We start from the raw sequence: 22,243 nt of genomic DNA, 5'->3' as shown, positions 1-22,243 counted from the left end.
CGGGCTTATCGAGTCACCGGACCAAAAAGACGTCTAGACTTTTGTGGTGTCAGGGTAAGACCAAACCCAAGACCAGTCTCCATCTCGAGTCAGCACTGATTGTGCAACGGTAAATTGAAAGAAAGGTAGAAAAGCACCCATGGGGGAAAGAGCTTTATCTCAAAGTTGCATCTTATTATTACTGCATCAGGGTAACCATGGGTGAGTGTTAAGGATCGATCCATCGGCTGAAGAGTTAACCTGCTCGTGGGGTCGGCCTGACGTTGGTCAATGCCAACGAATTCGTACTGCAACCGCGTCTGTATTCGTATCCATCTCCCTGTCGACTCGCAATTGTACTGCTTGAATTTGAGTTTTCATAAAGAAATTGCATTTGACTATTCCCAGTTGGTCTAGTCGCCAATTTCTCACTTTCTTGACCAGTCGTTGCGTTAATCTGTTCGAATCGATCGATATTTGTGTGTGAGGAAGTCACGTGGGGTTTCCAAGTTTGAGGCTTTGAGATTTCCGTTGAAATTTTTTGTTTCGCAAGAACCCTAGATCGATTGGGGGAAAACAAGAAACCGGAGCTAGAGATATATGATCCATGGTGAAGGAGACGGAGTACTACGACGTCCTCGGGGTTAAACCCACCGCCACGGAGGCTGAGATTAAGAAAGCTTATTACATCAAGGTTATACATCTATTCGCATCTTTAATTGCAACAATATTCCTCTGATCTTGTTTATCTTGCCCCTTTATACCTACTTTGCAATTTAACTGTAGAATCAGTAGGATCCCTAAAAAGAAATGATGCATCCTTAGGATTATGATATTTTCACTTTGTTCTTCAATCTAGAATTCCCAAGTAACGCTCTTATTACTTTTATGTTACATTTCATGTTATCCTTTCCCTTCAGCACATTATATTAAATGTAGGATGTTAATTGTTTCATGACATTTGAAATTTGTTGGCCTATGGTGTTATTCTGCCTTTAAGAAAGCTGAGTTTAATGTATTTGATGAAAGAGGATCCAGTTATCCATCTGAAATTGCTTGAACTCTTTGTTGTATTATCCCTTACATCACTTTGTAACGGCTTCTGGTCAAAGGAGTTTTACAATATCCCATGACTCTGCAGTGATGCAACTAAAGCCCGTTAGGCATGTCTCTTTGAGCAACTTTTCCCAAATCAAAAGAATTATCATTGAATTAAGGAAAATAGGAACGCAGGAATCTGTATGATTTTGGGTAGTTCTCTGTCTAAAGAATTGTGTTGAAAAAGCACAAATTTACAAGACTTTTCATTGAGATAGTGCAATTTTTCTTTTTCCCCACGATCCATAACTTGCAAGTTAGATTAGGGATCATTCTAGAACTACCAAATGTAGTACATTTTGTTCGTAAAAAGAACCTTTGACACATAAATTTTATTCTTTATTAACAAGCACTTGCGTCCTTGTCATGAAAACCCTTATGCTGTTGTTCTTAATGATTGAATCTATAAGTGATCCAAGGTCTAACAATCTCTGATTTATGAAAAATGCTTCATGTGCATCAAACATAATCGTATTTACAATAATGCATAGCCGTTAGATGCATAGTAAACCATTACGTGAAATCGGACAGGCTACTATGAAGCTAAAATACTGGTCCTTTAAGGTTAGTTCCATTCCTTGCATGACCATCTTTTTATACAAGTTCCATTATCATTTTATCCCAATACGGTTTACCAATATATTGCACAAATTTGAGTCCTTTGGTGAAATTTATTGACCAAATGCATGATAACTATAGCTTCAAAGCATGTGCAGCTTATATAATGTATCCAATTGCTTCCAACTCGTCAATATGCTTTATGTAACATGGTTCTTTGTAAGGACTATATCATGTTCTTCATGATTTCCAGCTTTCCATTCATGGACTGTTATTGGAATTTGCCAAACACTTTGACCTACGGCATTCTTGAACATGCACTAGACTACCAGTGTTGATGACTTGATATATTCAGAAATTTATTTATTTCTTCAACTTTCGTGCATTTTCCAGTTACTTGAACTGTGTTTGTTATATTCCATAATGAAAATTTTAATACTAATATTGTTTTGATATAATTTATTCTAAGTAACTAGCTTCATTGTTCCATTGATACAATTACTTGGGAAGGATTAAAAAGATTTCCTCCAACTGGATACCTTATTTCTTGTATTCTATTTGGTGGAACTTATTAACCCTACTAATACTGACAGTAATACATGCATATAAACACGCACATTGATATATTGACACACACACACACACATATGTATGTAAATGTAAGCGTTTTTATCATTATATGTAATTATGAAGTATAATTATTGTCCATGCATTCTTTTCCTATTTAGCCTGCTACGTAAATAACTAGTAGATGTTGCAACAGGAGTGTATTAGTTCATATTATTTTAACTTGCTATGCTTGGAGGATTGCAGGCACGGCAGGTCCATCCAGATAAAAATCCAAATGATCCTCTTGCAGCACAAAATTTTCAGGCAACACTTCCATCCAGAGCTTATAAAATGTTTATTTGGTTGTTTCAGTACCTTTCCACATTATTTGTTTTCTTTTTGCCATTCTATAGATGGCACATTCATATTGACATCATGTGGATACTAGAAGGATTTAGGACAAGCTAGGTCATAGAGAAACAAAGATTTCTCCTAAGACAAAATGATGTAACTCTTTACTCATTCATGAGCTGCACTGTTTGCATTTTTCATTCTTTTTTCTGAAGCCCCAATCCTTGCACACCATGCAGATACAAGATGAGGAAATATGGCTTGAGCTGAACCTTTCTTTTAGATCTTTTTATTTTATTTTCTTTCTAACATTAGGTGTGGGGGATGTGATTTGAACTTGGACATCGAAGGTGAGGGAGAGGCCTAACCACTAGTCTATAACCATGATCTCTTAAAAAGAGACAGGTGAAGCTGCGCACACCCAGTTCTTAGATTGGTCCCATTCTGTACTATTTGTTTGGTCAAGAAATTTATAGCCTTTTTTGTAATATGTTCTTCAGTATACTGCTTTTGTTAAATATTTTATGTTGTATCACAGGTTCTAGGTGAAGCTTACCAAGTATTGAGCAATCCTGATCAAAAACAGGCTTATGATGCATACGGGAAATCGGGAATCTCAACGTCAGTTTTGTGGTCTTTAACTGTAGATAGTCGAGTCATATTTTGTAGAGATTATGGTATCTTGAATAGTATACATGCACGAGCTCATACATGTCTTCTTTATCTTTATTTGGTTGATTTCTTCTAATTTTAAATTTATGTTCTCTCTCTATTCGTTATAGTGAAGCAATCATTGATCCTGCTGCCATCTTTGCGATGCTTTTTGGGAGTGAGCTATTCGAGGACTACATTGGCCAGCTTGCGATGGCATCAATGGCTTCAATGGATATTTTCACAGAAGGGGAGCAATTTGATGCTAAAAAGTTGCAAGAGAAGATGAAGGTATGTTCTTGAGGCTGTTTTAGTTCTAAAGTTTCTTTAGCTTTTGCTAAGTACTCCTAGTATGAAGTATGGATGTTCACCAAGAGCTTGCTTTGGCAGAAGTTAATTGCTTTCATATTGGGGTTTTCTTTTTTCAGTACATGATGTTGCATATCCTCAAAATGGGAGACAAGGGTGGAGTTTTGATTTATGAATCTGTGTCTGACCCACAGTTCTTTTTATGCTCATGTCACTTTGTTCTTTAACATAATGGAACTTAAAATTCTATACTAGAAACCCAATTAAGGGTTTTATCTTACCTTCCTTAAGATAACAAAACAGATAGAAACATGAAATTTCTTCCCAAGTTAAAAGCCCATTAGGTCGTGGATATGGGTGGATACTTGGGTCTAGGGTGGATGAATACAGGGATTGGTCCTGCACTGTATCTGACTTGCTGTCATTTTGTACTTAAAATATTAAACATGTGAATGGTTGTGAGTAGTGATACGTGACATGGGATTATGTTGCGATGGAATTACCAAAAAGATTACAAAAAACAAGGATATTATCCCTCAATAGGGATAATATATCCTTTACTTTGTCAAACCTTTTTCTTTAAAGGAGCCATACTAAATACCTTTGTAATAAAGCACTAGTTGTGTACCCGCGCAATGTGGTGGGACCCGTGAATTTTAATGATTTTGAAATTTCACTGGTTTTATTAGAGAATGTTTAACGATGATATAAGTTACACTTAGTCTTTACATATTAATACAATTTGAATAAATAAGAGTTATGGTTCCAAGTACAGTCTATCGATGAAAAAAATTGTATGACAGTTTAAAATCCAATATATTTGAAGTCCAACATATTTAAACGACTCCACATATGTGTTCGATTTACACCAAGAGCAAAGAATCAAGAGATCGAGAGCGAAACCGAGAGTTCTAGAGCAATTGAATGGGAGATGAATGAGAGAATTTTTAATAACTCATGGTGAATATCAGTTTGAATCTCACCTTGGGGATATGAGTGAAAGGTGCCAAAAGTATCTTGGGAACGTGAAAAGAAAAAGTAATAATGTGCAATGGTAACTTGTACTATATGTTATTTTAATTGTAGATTACGAGATTTTAAGACTGAATGCATAACGTAGTAGTACTTAATGCATTATGAGTTGTTTTTTAGACTTTTAAGACTTTGTGCATTAATGTATAGTACTTTGTGCATTAATAATTTTTTTAAGACTTTTGATAAATCTTGTTTATAAGGTAGTATAGATATACATTAGCCTCGACTTGTATACAATCAAGAAATATATTTTTGCTTTATTTTTGAGAAAACAGCCTTTATATTTACAACGAAAGCAAGGGGAGCAGGTTGTAAAGAGTTCTGCGAGGTGTCATTTACAATTTGGTGGCTACTAGAGGTGCTGATGGTCTAGTTTACGAACCCAAAACTTGAAACTTCAACATGGACCTGTACTTAACATTGCCCACCCCATGCCACAGAATGCAAGTTTTTCATAATTTTTGGATTTCCTGTCTTTTACTGTCTTACATGAAAGAGGGATCATACGCGTTCACAATTGAGCACTTAAAAAGAATTCATGTTTACTTGCTGAAGTAAATATAATTGTCTATGTTTCACTTCATCAATTATCTTAACCATGTGTCCATGTCCCATACTTCTTGTTGTCATCTGGGTGATATTTATTTTTCACACTTTCTCTAGAGTTCTTCATTCCTGATCCAATTCTTTGGCATCTTAGCTATTTTAGCAGTTTGATTTGCTACCTCTATAACTTTTACTTCTTTTGCTGGAATGGTAGCCGCTAATGTGTTCATTTTGAAAATTGGATTGGGTGTTAGAATAAATACTAGGGCTAAATGTAAAGGTCTTGAAAAAGATCAATATCTCAACTTTCTGTGCAGATTTCAGGTCTTCAAAGAATCACATAAATGTAGTGGAAGAGTTTGTAGGACCTGATGTCTTTGGGATATACTAGGTTTGTTTGGGGTTGGTTTATTTTCAGCTCTCATCCGCTTTAGTCTATTTATTCCCTCGTGAATTAATGATACATTTACATTTTGTGAGAGCCATTAACTGATATCTCTTGCTTTGAGTCCAAATATCATGTGTGACTTGACATGGTTTGGCATCTGGTCTGGAGTTGGGTGACTCTAACCCAATTCGATAGAGATTTATTGTAATAATTAGCAAAGTTTACGATCTACAAGAACCTATGATTTGAGGAGCCAAAAAAATACAATGAGATAGGCTTCCCTTTTGTGCACGAGGAGTCATATTAGTCCTATCTGTGACAACTTGGCCATGGTTCTTCAACTTCAGTAGTAGTATTATATACATAGCAACAACCGTAATGGTTTTATTTACTTTTTGCGGTTTATTTCTTACCATATTTCTGTCCCACAACCTATATACATTAATTTGTCTATATGAATATACATGTATACACACATGCATATACGCATATATGTGTGTGCGTATGTATATGCATGTGTGCAAATATATATGTGTATGTATGTATGTTTCACATCAATAATACCCTATACCTTCTGAAGCTATTTTGTAACACATATCTCAATTAAAATTGCTGCTTATTATTTGGCAGTACACAAGCAGTAATTGTTTAAATGTATCAAGCTGTAAGTATTTATGTAGATTTGAATCAGTTAAATGATCTCATCGCAGATTGTGCAAAAGGAACGAGAAGAGAAGTTAATCCAAACACTTAAAGATCGTCTCATCCCTTATGTGCAAGGAAACAAAGAGGAGTTTGTTCGTCATGCTGAAGCGGAGGTATCGAGGCTCTCTAATGCAGGTGATTTGCAGTTTTTTTTTTTAAATTTATCACCGCATGTTGGTAAACATGTAGGATTAGTTCCATTTTTCTGGAAGCATTTTGTTTATGATGGAAAGGTGTTAGAAAGCAAAACTTTTAGGGGTTCAGAAAACCTGGTTGAAGTTTTAATCAGGGCAGTTGACTACTCATACAATGTTGAGAAGCAAAGAGTGTTTGAGCCCTTCTGGTTTGTAGTACTAGTAATATCCGCACAGTCGTATATTTCTCCTAGTTTCTTAATTGTAAGGTCGATTTACTGCAGTATGGATGGGAATCTTCAATGTGAGAATAACGGAAACAGGGATAACGCTTCAGTAGCATCTACTGAGGAATAGAAATTATTGTGCATCAATAGGAAAATGTTAAGCTAAAAGACACACAAGAGGGAATTTTTGGTTTTAAATGATGTGTGATACTTATCACCCATAAATATTAAAGCACACATAATCATATCCTGCATCTAATGCTTTTAGTGGAGTTTGCTTCATCCTCTACTTGTATGTTAGTCTTATAGATTTTATGTTTCTAATTCTAATACATAATTTTAAGTGTGTAGTGTTTATGATGTGTCAAGACTTCCTTGCTATGTCAGTTTAATGTAAGGATATAGTGGATAAACTCTTGTTACATTTTCCTGGAACACTTGGTTGCTCTAGTTTGTGGATTCTAAATGAAATGTGTCGTATGATGTATTTCAATTAAGATCATGTGCCAGAGTAGATAGGCTGTAGCTATTCAGGTATCATGCAGCTTTTGAGTGGTGAACATAAGCTGGTCACTTATGTTCTTGTTTTTAATTTATTTTTCTAACATTAAGATTCAACTTTGCAGCTTATGGTGTGGATATGTTGAACACAATTGGCTATATTTATGTGCGGCAGGCAGCCAAGGAGCTTGGTAAGAAGGCTATTTACCTCGGTGTGCCATTTATTGCCGAGTGGTTTAGAAACAAAGGGCATTTCATTAAATCCCAAGTTACAGCAGCAACAGGTCAGTCTATTAAGCCAACTGGTTATAACTTCGACACATGTATCAGTAGTACATATGTGATTAAATGACTATTTATAACCCCCTTTTGATTAATGTCTAAACGACGGTCAATGCCTTGATACTTGAAATGTTGACTTTAGCTTTCTTCAGTTTTAACTTTTCTTCACAGATGCCTCAAGTCTCTCATTATTCTCAAAACTGAAGTCTTGAAATTTTGTGTCCTTGACTTTGCTTTTGTACCTACACTAAGATACTGAATTGGTACAAAAAGCTATTTGACATCGTATGTTATTACTTTATTACAAAACAGATTCATTGTCCGTTATATATGTATTTCATACTCAAATCCAATCTTAGAACAAGTAGCATATTTATTTTCCCAAACTATCTACCTTGTTTTGGTGCCCTGCTGTGGCAGGGAGAAATTTGCCATACTCGGTGAAATAGGTTGGTTTAATCAAATTAAACCCGTTTGCTAGAGGTTGTGACAATTCCAAAATGACCGTCATTGAGAACCCGGAGAAAGTTACAGAGAAGCATCCTATGTCTCCCATGTGTAACTTCAATGACCCTTTTGGCTTATTGGCTAAGCCGATTTGTGGTGCATGGACGTCTATGCTAGTTCTTTCACCTGTCTCCTTATACTTTTGTTTTTGTTTTGCAAGCCAAGGGTCTTCACGGAAACAACCTCTCTATCCTTTAGGATAGAGGCAAAGTCTGCATACATCCTACCCCGACCCTACTTCTGCTTGGGATATACTGGGTTTGTTTCGTATGGTTTGTAGGGTTGCATGACTAGTTACAACACGTGTTTCCCTTCAGCTATTTAAACTACCTATATCTTTTCATTGTTGCTAAAAAGAGTTACTTTTTGTCTCCGAGTTTAGGGGCCCTTGCTTTAATTCAGCTGCAAGAGGACATGAAACGGCAGCTAAGTGCAGAGGGGAAGTATACCGAGGAGGAACTTGAAGAATACATGCAGTCACACAAGAAATTGATGATTGATTCTCTTTGGAAGCTTAATGTGGCTGATATCGAAGGCACGCTTTCCCGTGTCTGTCAGATGGTTGTATTACTTATAACCCGCTTGTTTGCCCTTTCTTTGTTCGTCTAATATGTTGAAGGTACTTACGGTTATGTTTGCTGTGTTTCAGGTTCTTCAAGACAATACTGTAAAAAGGGAGGAGCTACGTGCAAGAGCCAAGGGATTGAGGACTCTTGGTCGGATCTTTCAGGTATTCTCTCAGGGTGCGTTTGGTACACGAGACAAAACAAAACATAAAAACATTGTCCCACATTTAGTGCAATACAGGAATTGGACAACATGGTACACATATGGGAGAAAAATGCACTTCTTTGTCCCATCAAAATAGGTGGAACAAAAATGGGGATGAGGCTAAATGGCTAAATTACAAAACCACACCCTACCGATAGGCGTATATACATATATATGGAGGAAAGTTCAGTTGCAAACATGTTTTCGTTGTGAACTGGGGGACAAAGGAGAGTGCGACACATGTCCCCATTCATTATGAATAATGAACGTAACTTTTTGCAACATTCAGAATAAATGATACACCATTAATCATGAATATCTGGGACATGTGGCATGCTCTCCTTTGTCTCCTGGTTCACAACTAAACTTAAATTTGCAGTTGAACCTGCCCATATATATCATAAATATATTTATGTATACTATATTACCCACCTCTGATGTGTATTTATATATTTATGTATTATAAAATATATTGTATATCATAACTATATATATCTATACATTAATAAAAATTACTATAGTACATGAATGCATGATGTGTGTATATATAATAACATATATACTTGCAACCAGTCTGGTCTAGTTCAGCCTTGTCTGTGTACCAAATGTAAACCGGTCAGCCATACGGCGGTGAATCCGTTCCCGGGCCGTGGAATAGATAAAATAAAATCTTAAGAAAATGCGTTGGGTACATAACATTGTTGGCATATGTCACTCTTTGACTTGATGCATGATGCCCAAATAATTATGTCGGTTTCAGAAGGCAAAGTCAGCCAATGGAGATGAAAGTGAAACAATTCTAAACAGTGGCGGTGTGCATAATCTGAATGGAGGCGATCCAGATCATGCTTCAAGAGCGGCTGAATCGGGTCAAAGCTCTCAAACCAGCATTGCACCTCAGGTATACCCTTACCTTGTTTTCATTTATATCCTTCGTTCGGTTTCCCTCTGAAGTAACCGATTCTCATCCTGGCTCGTGATGTCTGCCGGCAGTTGGGCCATTACAATTGACTTCTTTCATCTAATCAGCCATCTCTTTCTTCAACAAAATTGGTTGTTTAACATACAAGTGTCCTGAAATAAGGGTCTACGTTCTAAAGTAATTCAATTCCACCCTTAATTTTAAGATGGAGAAATTCATTACTCGATCTATTATTATGGGTAAAATGGTCATTTAGTAAACTAAAAAGTGTAATAATTACATATTTCCAATATTGTATGCTTTTTTTTTATTGTGGGCACTTATTTTGGGATGTATAGAGTATGTGCCGAGCTATTTTATGTATATCATAGGAGAGATGTATATGCACTTGTTAAAACGTACTTTTACCCATTTGTGTATAACAAACTAAAGTTATAATACAATTTCTTTCTTCAGAGATTGTAGAGGCAATTGTTAATAAAAAAGATATATACACACACACATAAAGTCACAGGGAAACCACAAAGAAAATGAAAAAGTGAGGAACACCCTAATAACCATTCATATGTACGACACGTGCGTACAAGTAAAATTGAAGATGTTTCCTGGTTTCTATGCACATGTACATACCAGACAAATTACTTGTATGCACATATGCACACCGTACAGGTGAATGGTTATTTAGGGTGTTCCTTAGTTCTTCCGTGAACCTCACTCTGTGTGTGTGTGTGTGTGTATATATATGTATGATTTATCAAGTTTTCAGTTTTGACTTGATTCATTATATGGACCTTGCAGAGCCCATATGTGGAAGCTCCTCATTTTGCTGGTGTAGAAAACTTTCACTTCCCGATGCCAACTGCACCCCCCGGAGCTCAGAGATTTCAGTGAAGTTGCAGAAAATGGAGTGTGGAATGTTGTATGTATCATTGTGATGATGGAGTTAAGTTTGTTGTTTGAGTGAATACTTTGAAATGGTTTTCAACTTGCTGCACATAATGTATTGTTGTATGAAAGCAAGAGTAGAGTAAACACTTGAATTCGTTGTTGACTGCCCCGACCGTGCTTTATTATGTATTTATTTTTGTCTCGGTTTGAATTTCATCTTTTCATTAACTTATAGTGAAGTTCTGCTTACATCCTCCTCTCATACTATATACCTGTGCGAGATTAACTGGTTTCGCTTGGTTTGTTTTTCAAGATGGTGTGAAGCTTGGCTAACTGTTCGAGTCGGCGCAAATTCGATCGTGGTTAGTTAGTTAACCGTCGAGTGGTTGGCTTCGAATGAACAACCTTGGTTTATTTTTAAGATTCTTGTGATGAACATGGATGCATAGGTTCTCTTTTGCAGGGCTTGTTCGGATGTGAAAAAAGTCATTCAATCCAATTATAACAGGTGATGTAATTACAGTTGATTTTTAATTGTAATTAGATTAGATTAGATTCAAAATTACAAGAACTTATTGGAATGGTTGGTTGTTGAATGGCGATTGAAAGTCTAATACAACGTATGGATAGATGTGTTTTATGTAATATCTGTATTTGATATGCAAGACTTGTTTATTTATATTGGTCGTTCAATTTATATGAATAGTGCTTTTAAGTGAAATAATTGGATGATTGGATGTGTTGTAAGAAATCAACATCCAATGATTTGATTAGTTATCAAAAAAATCAACATCCAATAAATGATTTGATTGGATCTTTTGGCCGAAATCTATTAGATGTGGAGCGAAGAACACCTGTTAATTCGCTCCTACATATGGTTGGTCAAAAACCTTCGTCACATATATGTGGGGCAAGTTTTAAGCCCGATTCAAAATTGGAATGGATACGAGATGTGTTTTGTGATGGTTGACTTATTATATGATTGTATCTTTTTTACTATCGCGTTTTCGTAAAATGGTATTGTTCTATTTAAACCTTCACCTATATTATACATACATATACATATATATATATATAGAGAGAGAGAGAGACTTGGAATCATGTGAGACAATATTTTTACACTTAAAATTTCATAACAAAGCGTTGTGAAAGTTTGGATTTTTTTTACCTTCACAATATTTGTTGTGAAGTTTCAAGTGTAAAAATGTTGAAGTTGGTCTCACGTGAACCTAACCCTATAAGTTCACGTGAGACCAACATGTTTTCGTGAGACACGTGAGACAACATTTTTATACTTGAAACTTCACAACAGAATGTTGTGAAGGTAAAAAAAATCCGAACATTCATAGCAAAAACACTGTGAATGTTACATTCACAATATATATAGGGTTGGGTTCACGTGAGACCAACCTGTTTTCATGAGACAAGTAAGACAACACTTTTACACTTGAAATTTCACAACAAAATATTGTTAAAGTAAAAAAAAATCTGAACATTCACTGCAAAAACACTGTGAAGGTTACCTTCACAACATATAGGATTGGGTTCACGTGAGACCAACCTGTTTTCGTGAGACACGTAAGACAACATTTTTACATTTAAAACTTCACAACAAAATGTTGTGAAGGTAAAAAAAATCAAATCTTCACACACACACACACACACACACACATAGAGAGAGAGAGAGAGGGGTGGGGCAGAAGATCTTTTGTTAACCCAAAAAATGGTGTTAACTTTGTTAACTCGTTTGACCAATCAAAATCATTCTTTAGTCATGGTTACTTAAAAAAAAAAGGTAATTTTCATTTTAAGTTGCTTTATTGTACTAAATGGGATGCTATAAAAAATAATTGATTGTTTTTAGGGATGACAAATATATCATCATTCTCAATATTCTCAATGGTTATGTTCAAATTATTTTGAATGATGGATAATCAAAATGACACAACACCATTCAATATATTGATTCAGATGATTTCTTTGTTTCTAATGTTTTCAGTGATATACTGATATGTTCATTTGTGAACTAATAACTATTCATAAATGAACAAGTAAAATATGGTTGATTTCGGTTTCAAAACGATGAAGGAGAGATTCCCGGTAACTGAAATTGGTGCATAATAAAAGTTCCTAAATTTTTCCAATTTTACCTTGTTCACTATTGTTCATTGCGACATAGCACACATTCATTTTACTATTACTACAAAGATGTTAATGATGTTTTACCACGTAGATTGAATAAATTAAAGGTTATGATTGATTCACACACATAACAGTTAATATATGGTTAACAAATGACTCAACCCTTATATAGACATACATACATACATACACATGTATGCATACATACACACACACACACATATATATATATATATATATATATATATTGTATTGTATTATAAATTATTTGACAAAAACTCTTAAAAATCATTTTTTATGCATGAAGTATTGTTTATTGATGCATATTATTTTAGACATCAAAACCATTTAAGGAATGAAGACTTTAGACATCAAATCATTGATGAAGTCGATTACCATTCAATCGGATGCTAATTAATGAGGAGAATTTTTTTTATTTTTCCCAATTTCCAAAAGGATTGATTCATCACTCTAACAATAACACCATGTAACCTTACAACATTTCAAATATTTGTAAAAACTGTCCAACAAAACACATACTCTGTTCCCCTGTTGAGTTATTCCCGCCTCCGTTGTCGAGCAAAATCATGTGCATCACAAGTTTTATTGATTTGATGAAGTCACCTGTTGCCTTATGGTGCGAGCACAATCAGCAAAGTTCTTCACCACCGTACTGCATTTTAGCGGGTCTTTGGTGTTCTCTTTGTAGCAATCCAGGCAGGCGGTTAAATCGGCCGAACACGGCATGGGTTTTGGCTGTGGAAGTTTAAACTCCTTATCATGAAGTTCCTTTGCCTTTTGTGTTACTTCCACCACCATCTCATCTTCTTGCTTTTTTAGTTTTTCCAGAACCCTTTCACTGTCTTGAAGGACGGAACGGATGGCATCTAGCTCTGGATTAGCAGGTGGTGCAGGTGGAGGAATTGGGAGGTACATTGGCGGCCATCCGGCGGTGGCAGGGAGCCCACCTTTTAGGGCTTGAGAGTCGTCATGGATCTCCTTCTGATTGGTGGGTTTGGCTTGGCTTTGTTGGGGGATTTTCGGTGTCTTTGGTTTTGGTTTCCTGGTTTTCTTCTTCGCTCTCTCGCTGTCATCAGCTAGCTGTTTGACTAAGTTGCCGCTTATTTGAATGGTAAATGAATCATCCATAGCTTTCGAGACCACTTCCTGAAAAAGGGAAACGTATCTGTGTGATTATGGACGAGAGTCCTTCATCTACATCTACATATGCTTTATAACAGTAATTGAAAAGAAAACAAACGAAAGAATAAGAACAAGTACATTAAATGGCTATTCAATTATGTAAACTAGACCTACTCCTTTATACTTCAAATTATTTAACATCAATGCTATCATTTATCCTTGAGCCCTAAAAAGTCCTTTGTAATCAGACAATCAGCCACATGAGGCCATTAAACCGGAATAATCCGGCATCTCCTAAGCATACCTTGAAAGGGCACTTTCTACGTCTAATATGAAAACAATAACCTTAGGGCCTGTTTGGTTTGCGGGATTTGGAATTGAATTCCATTCAAATCTGATGTTCGGTTTGTTGGGAAGTTTGGATTTGAAATCCAACAACCGACAAATTTAGAAATCCGTTGGAGATGGCTGTCATTTCAAATCCAAGATGGATTTCAATTGTTCCCATCACACCTCTACCCTGCCTCTTTCATCAAATCTGCCCTAATCTTTCCATTGCCTCCACATCTCATCTCCCTGATTCTTCTGAGGCGAAGCATAATATGTAAGATCATAACATTTAAATTTCATTCCAACCTACAAACCAAACAAGATTTATAAAAGAATGGAATTCAATTCCATTCGAAATCCCAGAAACCAAAGATTCCAAAACTTTCAACTCCATATCCTTCCTATCCAAGTCCTTCCACAAAATCTAAATCCCTCAAAAACATTCAGCCAAACCAAATGGGCCCTTATGTTACTCCTATAAATTAGATCATCCACATGTCAAATTCGTACTCACATGTGGATAGACCCTAAAAACTCATACTCAGATCATGATCACCGTCTCATGACTGGCGTTGCAGCATGGATGCTGTCCCTACCTTCTAAGTGTCTTTAAGAAAGTGTTCATTTCAAGAAAGAAAATGTATAATGTGTAAATTCATATGCTTAATTAAAATAAGGTACAGTTGTAATCGAAACAAAATACAATTTATGAACTTATTGTCTGCAATTAGAACTCAAGAAAGAAAGCAACAATAGACAATACAAACTTTAAGAAACCCGAGTGAAAAACTGTTCATGAACCTCAAGTCTCCATGATAATTCTCCCATGTGGATGAAGTCGAGCTACTAATACAAAACAAACCAATTGGTTGTCTTTTGCAATTCTACAAGCACTCTTTCGGGTATATAGGTCAATGATGGATGGATAATAAACTTATTCAGAAACCTGAGTGGAAAAACTGTTCACTAACTTCAAGTCTCCATGATAAGCTAAAATTCACATAACAATTACGAAGAGAAGCTGACCAAGTGACCAACCTAGATCACACTCTGCTTGCATACAAATCTTAAGGTACAGTTTGTTAGGTCCCTCTCTATACCTCTTTTACATGCTGGGCTACCCATATCTATCGTCAATTGCATTTTTGGTACAAGTTGCTCCTCCTTGTGGAGATGAACAATCCATCACAAGAGATGCTCATTCACCTTCTCTGAAGTGACTCCCTTTGACCTTCTTTAGAGTATCCTCATTGCAAAAAATGTCATATATCAACCTTTAAATAATGTCTGTTACATTGATCAAACGTGGGCTTGATGCCTTAGGTGTATGTTTGTTTGTTTGTTTTTAGCTTGATGGTCTTAACAGGAAGAATGGCTTCTTTGCTCGGTCATATGTATATAATTGTTTATGGCGTATTGATTAAGTTGATGACTTAATCGCTCAGTGTAGATAACGTGTGTTTCGGTTTAAGCCAATATTTCTCCCCATTATACCGCTCTATTATTTCATCTATACTCAACATTGACTTTATATCATATGTTAGGGCATATTTGTTAGCAGCTTAATGACCTTAATGGGACTCACAGCTTATTTGGTCGGCTATGCAAGACTATTTGGTAGTGGCTTATTCAGTAAGCTTCTAGGGGAGAGCTTTATGCAGAAAGCCAAGTTTTTTCCCAAACCTATCCCTCCAATTAAAAAGCATGTTCCTTCCATCTATGATAAACCATCTCAAACAAAAACCTTAGCAATCTACACAAACAAATTAATCCACACAGACGGCTTTACCCATACAGTACTTAATGGAAAACCAACCAAACAGCCCCTTAGATTAAATATCTTTATTTACAAAAATTAAAAATTAAGAATTTTTGTCATTGAGAATTTTCATACAACACATTTTTCATTCAACGCTTAATTCAAACAAAAGGTTAAATAATAATTTTAAACAAACAATAACTGATCATTTACCACTTACTCCAAACATATGTCTTTATACAGACAGGGCTTATGAGAAAGAAAAAAAAGAAGTCAGGCCCTTTAGAGACCCCAAATTCATCTCCTTGGAGCATAACATGGCTTCCTCCAATTTTGTACAACTGCTCTTCAAACTTCAATACATTTATGGTCACATGAGACAAGTGGAACGATTAACTCATCCTGCCTTTAACCAATTACTAAGTTGCTCACCAATACCCAACTTCCCTTTAGTTATATTATCTTAAGTATATCTCATTCATTGGCACTTCCTCACTAAACGTCCTTGCTACATCTTCGACTGTTATAGTGACATTGCTAAAGCTGCATTTTATAGATTTGTATTGATTCTACTCATCATGAATATCAAGTCTTCAATGAGCTTATCTATAACTCTAGCATTCAATGCTAGCTAGTCAAAGCAGTTAATATATTCCATTGGCAAAGAAAGCAATGGGGTACTTTGCCTTGCATGTTGACTTCATACATAACTAATGCATAAAATAATAATACATCTATGAGATTTAGGAAATCACCTTGACTGGTGATAATGCATATAGAAACTGTATATAAAGATACAATTTACAAGATAAATATGCAAACAAGATAATCACAAATCATATACAACTATCAAGGCTACAAGTACAGATAGTCATCCTTTTCTAGAATTTGATTGATTAATGCTTGTTGAAGACGATTTGCCTCAATGGTTTGAAGATGTTTTATTTTCATTACTAAGGTACTTCATCTCTAGTCATTGCATTTTCCTCATCAATGCTTTTATTTATCTAATTTGTTTGGTTTCCTTGGTTCACATCAATGTCGAATTATCAACAAGAATGCACCTACAGATTATGATTACTGATTACTGATATGTATGAATTAGTTTAAGTCTACACAACCACAAAACATAAGGCTAGTGATTTTGCAATTCATTTAGGTCTAAACTGGTAACTAACAGTGATGTTGGCAAGAACATTCTAAAAAAAGGATGACTCTCCGTAAGTGTAGCCTTGATAGTTGCATAATGATTTGTGATTATCTTGTTTCCATAGTTATCTGGTAAATTGTGTCTTTATATATAGTTTTTATATGCATTATCACCATTCAAGATGATTTCCTAAATCCAACAAAAACTGATCATAGGAATGAGGAATTAGACCTCCCAAGGTAAAAAAGAAGAATGGTAAAAATGAGGTCGATATGCTCTTTCTAGAACAAGTTGTGAACACAAGTGAAAGATAACAATTATGTAAAACAAGTTGTGCACAACAAGTGAAAGAACAAAAAGGGATATTTGACAGATTTGCGAGGCTGTGGCGTTTCGACCATATTTGACTCATCCGAGCTTTGATAAGGCGATTCAAGATGTTTTGGAAAGCCAACGGACGGGCTTACAACTTTCATGTTTTGAGTTTTCGCAAATACAAGCTGCATCTAAGTCGAAATTAGCATCAAAGTCGAGATAAGGGTGCTGGACAGCAGGTAACCAAAAGAAAAAGAATATACTAAAAGGTTTTTAAACACATATATAAACTATAGAACAGAACATCTAAAATCCTGCAGCTAGAATATCAGTGACAGCCCCAAGACCATTGGGTTCTATTTTCAAATAGCAGACCCATTTGTCTAGACAAATCAAGTATCTTTTATTTCATTAGCATGTCGTTCTCTCTTCTAATACCCTCTAATGATCCCACTTCAAGTGATATTTATATGTTATGACAATGTCAATAGGAAAAGACTCGATAATTACTATAAACAGCAAGCAACTTGATCCATCTGGCCATCAAAGATCACCGGATGAGACTGGAACTCCAAAGGAATTCAAGACCCAATTAGTAGACATAGACATTGCATTAGTAGTAGAATGGAATCAGGAAGTCTTGATTTGACCATAAATATCTTTCTTTGATTTTATATTAGAGAGTGACAACAGTTCTGCTTCTTGTTTAACCCATTTAGATGTACTTGTGCCAGCCAATTTGAGTTTTCTTAAATTATGTTGTTTGGTTTCTGTATGAGAATTTGGAATTTTCTTGTTATGGTTTTTGTATTTGAGTTGTTGCCAAAGCAATATAAATTGTTAATCCCTTGCAAAGTATTTTTGCTGTAGTTTTATGCATGTTTCAAGATTTATAGCTTTGTGATTAGTGTATATTTGATGGTTCTGGCTTATAACATGACACTATGTTATTATCAGGTTGGATTAGTGGCTCCAGTGGCTGTGGTTGTTCCCCCTGGAAACACTGGTCTAGATCCCTCTCAGACTTCTTTCTTCCAGGTATTAATATTTGTAATTTCTATGCTCAACACGCTACAAATGCTCTTGAAGTCGTTCCTAATATCGAATTACAACTCTTCAGGTCCTTAACATTCCCACCAAGATTAACAAGGGTACTGTTGAAATCATCACCCTTGTGGAGCTCATCAAGAAGGGTGACAAAGTGGGTTCTTCTGAGGCTGCTCTTCTAGCCAAACTTGGGATTAGGCCGTTCTCATACAGTCTTGTGGTTCTTACTGTGTATGACAATGGTTCAGTCTTCTACCACTACATGCTTGCATTAGTAGATTAGAACATACTAGATTAAAACATAAAGATTCAAGAAAACACACACCCATTAAAATTTACACCTAGTATTAAAAATCATAGTACTTGAACTGTAGGTCGGTTATCCAAAGGAATTCAAGACCCAATTAGTAGACATAGACATTGCACTAGCTATATAATTGTAAATTTGATTTCGTCAATTTTCATCAACTACAGAACAGTTTTGGCTTTTTGACTTCGACAAGGTTTATTCTAGCAATGTGACAGGTGAGTGGGTTTATTTTTTTGGCTTTATGGTTGCCAAATCATGGCCTAAAGCATCTCTAACCATCAACAACAATTTGCTTATGCAACCTTGGCAATGATCAATGCAAGCATATCCATTTCCAATAGTGAAATATTCCACAATGCTAGTTGCTTAGATCACCATGGTTTTTTGGTTGATATATATGACCTATTTGTGTACATGATACTCGTACATATTTGTTTGTGGAATCCTGCACAGTGTTCACAGAAGCCATATCCTACACAAAAGTCCAAGTAGGTTCATCCAATCAGCTCCCCCTAAACTATCTTATACACGATTACCACTTCATTAGAGACAAAAGCTTATAAACAAGTGGGATGAGCAAGCCATAGACTCCTTCTGGAAGCGTAATTAAATAACCTGAAGAACAGGAAGGCCATGAACACTAACAGGCTTTAGTACTAATAGAGTTTGCAATTCTGGAATAATCCCCTTCAGGATTTCCTTGTATTCCATTTCAATATATAGGGAGTACAATTATACATGAGCAAATTTAAGAAAGGATACACATACAAAGGGAAACATATCAGAATCACATCAAAGTAAAGCATGTACAATATTATCGTCTAAAAGGTACAACAAATGGAAAGATCGCCAATACGCCAAATTTTCTTATGAAGTTTGTGTGATTGTGCTCAAGCTGTACGCATTGATTAAGGAGACACCCATTATGAATAGGTTTCTTGATCAACCTCTGTGTGTACACCAAAACAACTTTAATATCTTGTATAACCAATTCAGAATCACTTGCAATGTGAGGACTAGTAAGCCATGATTGCTGGCCAACTGGAGGCCTGCAACTATGTTTTTGCCTCTGCTTTTGTATTAGCCTCTGAACTAAAATATGTAGAAACTGATATTATTTCCTACCCACATGACACAAGTTCCCAGTATTTTGATTTAGCTTGAAAAGAACAAACCACTCAAGTCATTTTCAAGACCCAACACCCTTTTTCGGCTGTGCAAACGTGACCCTGGCTAATATCAGCTTATGTCCTCTCCCATAATCGAAAATCTTTAAAGCTAACGTGAACAGCTTTGGAGCTTAGGATATGCATAGCTAGAACACAAAACAGCAAAAACGTTTTGATTGAGATCTATGATCCTTGGAAGTAAATCACCTTACGTCTCCCTAACAAGGGGAAGTTGCAGGTGTGTTCAGCCACTACCCTTGGTAATGCTAACATTTCATGTGTTATAGCTGCGTCTGCTAGAGTTTAAGATATGGAGCTGGGTCTGAAAGAGTTTTGGCTTTGTAGCCTAAAGAAACAATGAGAATCCTAGCAATGACCGTGAAATATAAGCAACTTGTTAAAACAAGTAAATACTTTATTTTATTTTTTGTTTCCCTGACAGAGTTATATACTGCAATCTGTATGCCCTTTCCAGTTAGGGTCTGATATAAGCACGCATTGTATGTACTCTATTTCCAGAAGACTAGCTCTACTTTTGATTCTGTAAATTCAACCTTAAAGCCTTTCAAATTAAAACTTGACAGATAGTTTTAGTTCTTTAATCCCAATATATTTATATTCTAATTCTAGCAATATGTTCTTTAACCAATTCTGCAGCAAAGTCGAACTACATGTCTGCAGGCCAGATTAATGTACCCATCAATAATGGAGTTTGGGAAGTTCACTTCAGGGAATATTTGCATTCTGAGATCAAATAATTCAATCAGATTCTTCAAGATTGTTGATTTTTAGATGAAGAAAGCTTTTCTAGGTTTGAAAATGCTCTTTTTGATCTGGGTGTTTTAATTCAATAAGTCTGTGTTCCATATCAAAATAGAACAAAAGGGGTATGCTTCAAAGTTTTCAAGCTCCTAAAATCTTTATCTGTGGTTAAAAAGTTCATGGAACTTGTAGCTAAAGATCTATGATGCATTCATACAAGAAACATGAAATTGACATCCTTGAAATCTGCTAAAATTATAACCAAAAAGAGAAAAGGATAAACGATATACCCCATATAAATGAAGTTAGGGGCTGACTTAAAGAAGATTTGAGTAGCACCAGTGGATTTGGTGACACCAAGAAGAGAAGAAACACTATCAGAATATCTCTTGGTGATAAGAAAAGTTCCAAGATTCTTTAAGGATGAATCAATAATGGCCTTCTTCTTCTTTAGGTGCCCATATGAACACTGGCACTGCTATCACTTTACCTGCTCTTACACCATCAGCTAAAGCAGGGTTATCTTTTACCCTCAGATCTCTCCTAAACCATACTATATTAACAAGAAAATGTAAAGAACACTTTGGAATGCTACAAGGATGAACATCAGAACATGTATGTTTCACTGCAAACTGCAGTGAAAACAACTGATGCAAGAAACATCTGGGCAATAATTCAAAAAGGGAATTCACCAAATGCAATCAAATTTGTACATGTCGTAATTTTAAGATCACATCACAGACATACCTTACACAATCAAATTCCCTTATGAACCGTGCTGGAGAGATGAGACGGGAGGAGGGAGGAGGAGCGACGACCGATGAGAGGAAGGACGAGGAGAGATGAGGGGGAGAAGGAGGAGCGAGTAACAGATGAAAAACCTAATGGACACGCTCTGGAAACATAAAAGTGACCGGGGTAAGCATCATTTTAGAGCTGATTCCGCAAGTTTTCGATAGGTATTACGGTCAGATTTTGATTTTAGGACATTAGAGACAATATCTGAATTAATAACAGATAAATCTTGTTTGATAAAAAAAATATTTGTTTTTAATGGTTCTAAAATTCTTTTGAATAATTTTGTATCTTCAGTCTTTCTTAATCATTAAGCATTATGATTTCATTGTAAACAACTACCAAACAATAATATTTCATCTTGCATTATATCATGAAGGTCTATTAATCATTTTGACCACTTAATCATTATGCACCAAACTATTCAACAACTGTCAAACAACCAATGTTGATCGAGTCAATATTGCTGATCGAGTCAACCCAATCAGTAACTAATAAATAGCCCCTAAAATAATGACCCCTTGATATATGTTAGGTTTCTTTTTTTTATTATTATTAAGAGTTTGTTCGCACAAAATTAACGACTTCAACTTATAACCTCATATCAGTCAAATTGTTTGAAACATTGAATGCTATTACGCCACATGTCTTTCGTAAACTTGCTTACAAAATTCATCTAAAACGTTTCTTTAGATGGTCCAAGTATAATTTTGACATTTTGGTTAACAAATGTGATCTTACTTTTCATTTACAACGGAAGCAAACACACCAACATATATCGTTTAAAGCAAAACAACAAAGAGAGGTAGAGACAAGGTCCGAAGCTTGTGCTGAGTGCAATTCCCTAATAACAGCTTCACCCTGATGAGCGATAGTTTTACAGGATACAGTGGTTAGAAAACAAAAACAAATTACGTCCC

The 22,243-nt window shown here is 35.6% G+C and overlaps 3 protein-coding genes across 4 annotated transcripts; 2 read left to right on the top strand and 1 right to left on the bottom strand.

Annotated features, from left to right (window-relative positions):
- The first annotated feature begins 76 nt into the window (after window positions 1–76).
- Window positions 77–10,613, top strand: LOC112524237 (chaperone protein dnaJ 10-like). 2 transcript variants are annotated; one of them, XM_025133986.1, is made up of 10 exons: window positions 77–673; window positions 2,449–2,508; window positions 3,074–3,156; window positions 3,318–3,477; window positions 6,175–6,304; window positions 7,157–7,315; window positions 8,203–8,381; window positions 8,470–8,550; window positions 9,352–9,492; window positions 10,312–10,613. In XM_025133986.1, exons 1-10 carry the CDS (start codon window positions 587–589, stop codon window positions 10,402–10,404), a joined length of 1,173 nt encoding a protein of 390 aa, XP_024989754.1. In that variant the 5' UTR covers window positions 77–586; the 3' UTR covers window positions 10,405–10,613. The 2 variants fall into 2 exon arrangements, with proteins under 2 accessions (XP_024989754.1, XP_024989755.1); XM_025133987.1 differs by lacking the exons at window positions 77–673; window positions 2,449–2,508 and having other exon boundaries at window positions 3,129–3,212.
- Window positions 10,614–12,952: 2,339 nt separating this feature from the next.
- Window positions 12,953–21,474, bottom strand: LOC112525295. Its single transcript, XM_025135367.1, has 2 exons — window positions 21,276–21,474; window positions 12,953–13,710 (listed from the first exon to the last, which is right to left on the bottom strand). Exon 2 carries the CDS (start codon window positions 13,690–13,692, stop codon window positions 13,147–13,149), a length of 546 nt encoding a protein of 181 aa, XP_024991135.1. The 5' UTR covers window positions 13,693–13,710; window positions 21,276–21,474; the 3' UTR covers window positions 12,953–13,146.
- LOC112525296 (60S acidic ribosomal protein P0-like) lies at window positions 17,660–18,807 on the top strand. Its single transcript, XM_025135368.1, has 2 exons — window positions 17,660–18,278; window positions 18,361–18,807. Exons 1-2 carry the CDS (start codon window positions 18,159–18,161, stop codon window positions 18,568–18,570), a joined length of 330 nt encoding a protein of 109 aa, XP_024991136.1. The 5' UTR covers window positions 17,660–18,158; the 3' UTR covers window positions 18,571–18,807.
- Window positions 21,475–22,243: the final 769 nt, after the last annotated feature.

The sequence above is a fragment of the Cynara cardunculus genome, assembly GCF_001531365.2.
Source record: "Cynara cardunculus var. scolymus isolate 2C chromosome LG 13, CcrdV1, whole genome shotgun sequence".
NCBI classification, from domain to species: Eukaryota; Viridiplantae; Streptophyta; class Magnoliopsida; order Asterales; family Asteraceae; genus Cynara; species Cynara cardunculus.
Note: the sequence above shows the minus strand (reverse complement) of the source record. Positions and strands in the feature narration are given on the sequence as shown.

Excerpts from the sequence above, each read along its gene's own strand:
- LOC112524237 (XM_025133986.1), top strand. The coding sequence starts at position 587 with ATGGTGAAGGAGACGGAGTACTACGACGTCCTCGGGGTTAAACCCACC. Across the intron at positions 674-2,448 it reads AGAAAGCTTATTACATCAAG|GCACGGCAGGTCCATCCAGA; the intron begins GTTATACATCTA and ends GGAGGATTGCAG. Across the intron at positions 2,509-3,073 it reads TTGCAGCACAAAATTTTCAG|GTTCTAGGTGAAGCTTACCA; the intron begins GCAACACTTCCA and ends GTTGTATCACAG.
- LOC112525295 (XM_025135367.1), bottom strand. The coding sequence starts at position 13,692 with ATGGATGATTCATTTACCATTCAAATAAGCGGCAACTTAGTCAAACAG.
- LOC112525296 (XM_025135368.1), top strand. The coding sequence starts at position 18,159 with ATGGTTCTGGCTTATAACATGACACTATGTTATTATCAGGTTGGATTA. Across the intron at positions 18,279-18,360 it reads CTCAGACTTCTTTCTTCCAG|GTCCTTAACATTCCCACCAA; the intron begins GTATTAATATTT and ends ACAACTCTTCAG.